We start from the raw sequence: 382 nt of genomic DNA, 5'->3' as shown, positions 1-382 counted from the left end.
GCCCTGTGCCGGGCTCCGGGCTGCAGCGTGGCTCTGTTTGGCTGCACGAAGCCCCCAGCAGGGCCGGCCACCCTGACACTGCCCCCCAACTCACCTGGGTGCTCTTGCCAGTGCCAGGGGGGCCAGAGACAAGGATGATGCCGCTGTTGCCTTCCAGGTGCTCCATGAAGCTGTACTTGGTGGTCCAGACGGGCAGCTCCCGGCGCTGCCTCAGGAGCTCGTAGTAGCGGGAGGAGAAGGGCAGACCATCGTAGGGGTTCACCTCCAAGTCACCGTCACAGCCCAGGGCTGGGTCATCATCCTCCTCCTCCTCCTCCAGCGCAGAGTCAGGGCCACTCTGCCGCGGCGGGGCGCCCGGGGGCCCCCCGCCGGCCCGGGGGGG

The 382-nt window shown here is 69.6% G+C and overlaps 1 protein-coding gene across 1 annotated transcript in view; it reads right to left on the bottom strand.

The window, feature by feature from the left end:
• The window catches only part of DQX1 (DEAQ box RNA-dependent ATPase 1), a gene marked incomplete at its 3' end in the record, with an annotated part of 13,664 nt that overhangs the window by 10,878 nt on the left and 2,404 nt on the right, over positions 1-382 (bottom strand). The window contains 1 exon segment of the mRNA XM_009893790.1: positions 95-378. Within this exon segment, the coding sequence (XP_009892092.1) occupies positions 95-378 (284 nt within the window).

This window comes from Charadrius vociferus, unplaced genomic scaffold (assembly GCF_000708025.1).
Source record: "Charadrius vociferus isolate BGI_N301 unplaced genomic scaffold, ASM70802v2 scaffold59, whole genome shotgun sequence".
Taxonomy (NCBI): Eukaryota; Metazoa; Chordata; class Aves; order Charadriiformes; family Charadriidae; genus Charadrius; species Charadrius vociferus.
This window is presented reverse-complemented; position numbering and strand designations above follow the sequence as displayed.